This window comes from Arachis ipaensis, chromosome B10 (assembly GCF_000816755.2).
Source record: "Arachis ipaensis cultivar K30076 chromosome B10, Araip1.1, whole genome shotgun sequence".
In the NCBI taxonomy this organism is placed as follows: Eukaryota; Viridiplantae; Streptophyta; class Magnoliopsida; order Fabales; family Fabaceae; genus Arachis; species Arachis ipaensis.
The window spans coordinates 133,920,018-133,920,927 of record NC_029794.2 but is presented as its reverse complement, the minus strand read 5'-3'; the positions used below and the strand labels follow the sequence as shown (position 1 = coordinate 133,920,927).

The window sequence follows — 910 nt, the reverse complement described above, 5'->3', positions numbered from 1 at the left end:
AATTTTATTATAAGATTTTAATTTATGTTTTTTATTTCATTTTATATTGATATTAGAACATACATAAACATAGTACATATTTTTCAAATCTTGTACTCTTAAGCCATACCCAGATATTAAATTGTATGATATTTTAAAGCTAAGATTATGAATCAACTTGTTAGATTTCATTTTTTAGAGATTAATAATTTATTTAACACAAAATTGATAGAAACCATTTTAAAATGTTTACTCATATTATATATGTAATTAGAAACACATGCATACATATTTATTTGTAGATCACATTTAATTATTGCACTAAAAATCTTCATAAAATATTTTTATGCTGAAAACTCAAGTGAAGTCGACTTCACGTGAAGTTGATACTGAGAGCCGTTAAATGATTTGACTGAATTTTCATCTAACAACTTTCAGGTATCAACTTTACGTGAAGTCAACTGCACCTGCCACCTTATTTTATATGTATTGTACAGAATTTCGGATTTAGAGTTGAGAATAAGAATCTGACCTTATGCCATGGCCAGGTCCACATTTGATTTGGTCCATGAAGAGATTGAAAGTGGCATCACCAATGGAAATGCAATCATCTCCAGTTTGAATGGTAGTGCCAGTAATATTAACCCATTTTGAGTGTTCAACATGAATGCCATCAGTGTTAGGACTCTGATCTGGTGCAATAATTCTCACATTTTTTACTATGACATTGTTGCATGTGTTTATCACAATATGACTTAATTGGCTGTTGATTGATGTTATCCCACTAATCACCAGGTTATTCACCCAGTTGAATGTCATTGACTGCAATTAATAATTAATCATATAATGTTGCATCAATATGGCTGCATGGATTTGGTTATGAAAACAGGATATTAAGAACAAAACACAAAAAATAAAAATATAAAAATGA

The 910-nt window shown here is 29.0% G+C and overlaps 1 protein-coding gene across 1 annotated transcript in view; it reads right to left on the bottom strand.

Moving 5' to 3' along the window:
• Positions 1-910, bottom strand: part of LOC107621239 (polygalacturonase-like) — a 3,432-nt gene that overhangs the window by 1,261 nt on the left and 1,261 nt on the right. Inside the window, exon 2 of the mRNA XM_021114992.1 lies at positions 512-801. Within this exon, the coding sequence (XP_020970651.1) occupies positions 512-801 (290 nt within the window). The remainder of the gene's footprint in view (positions 1-511; positions 802-910) is intronic.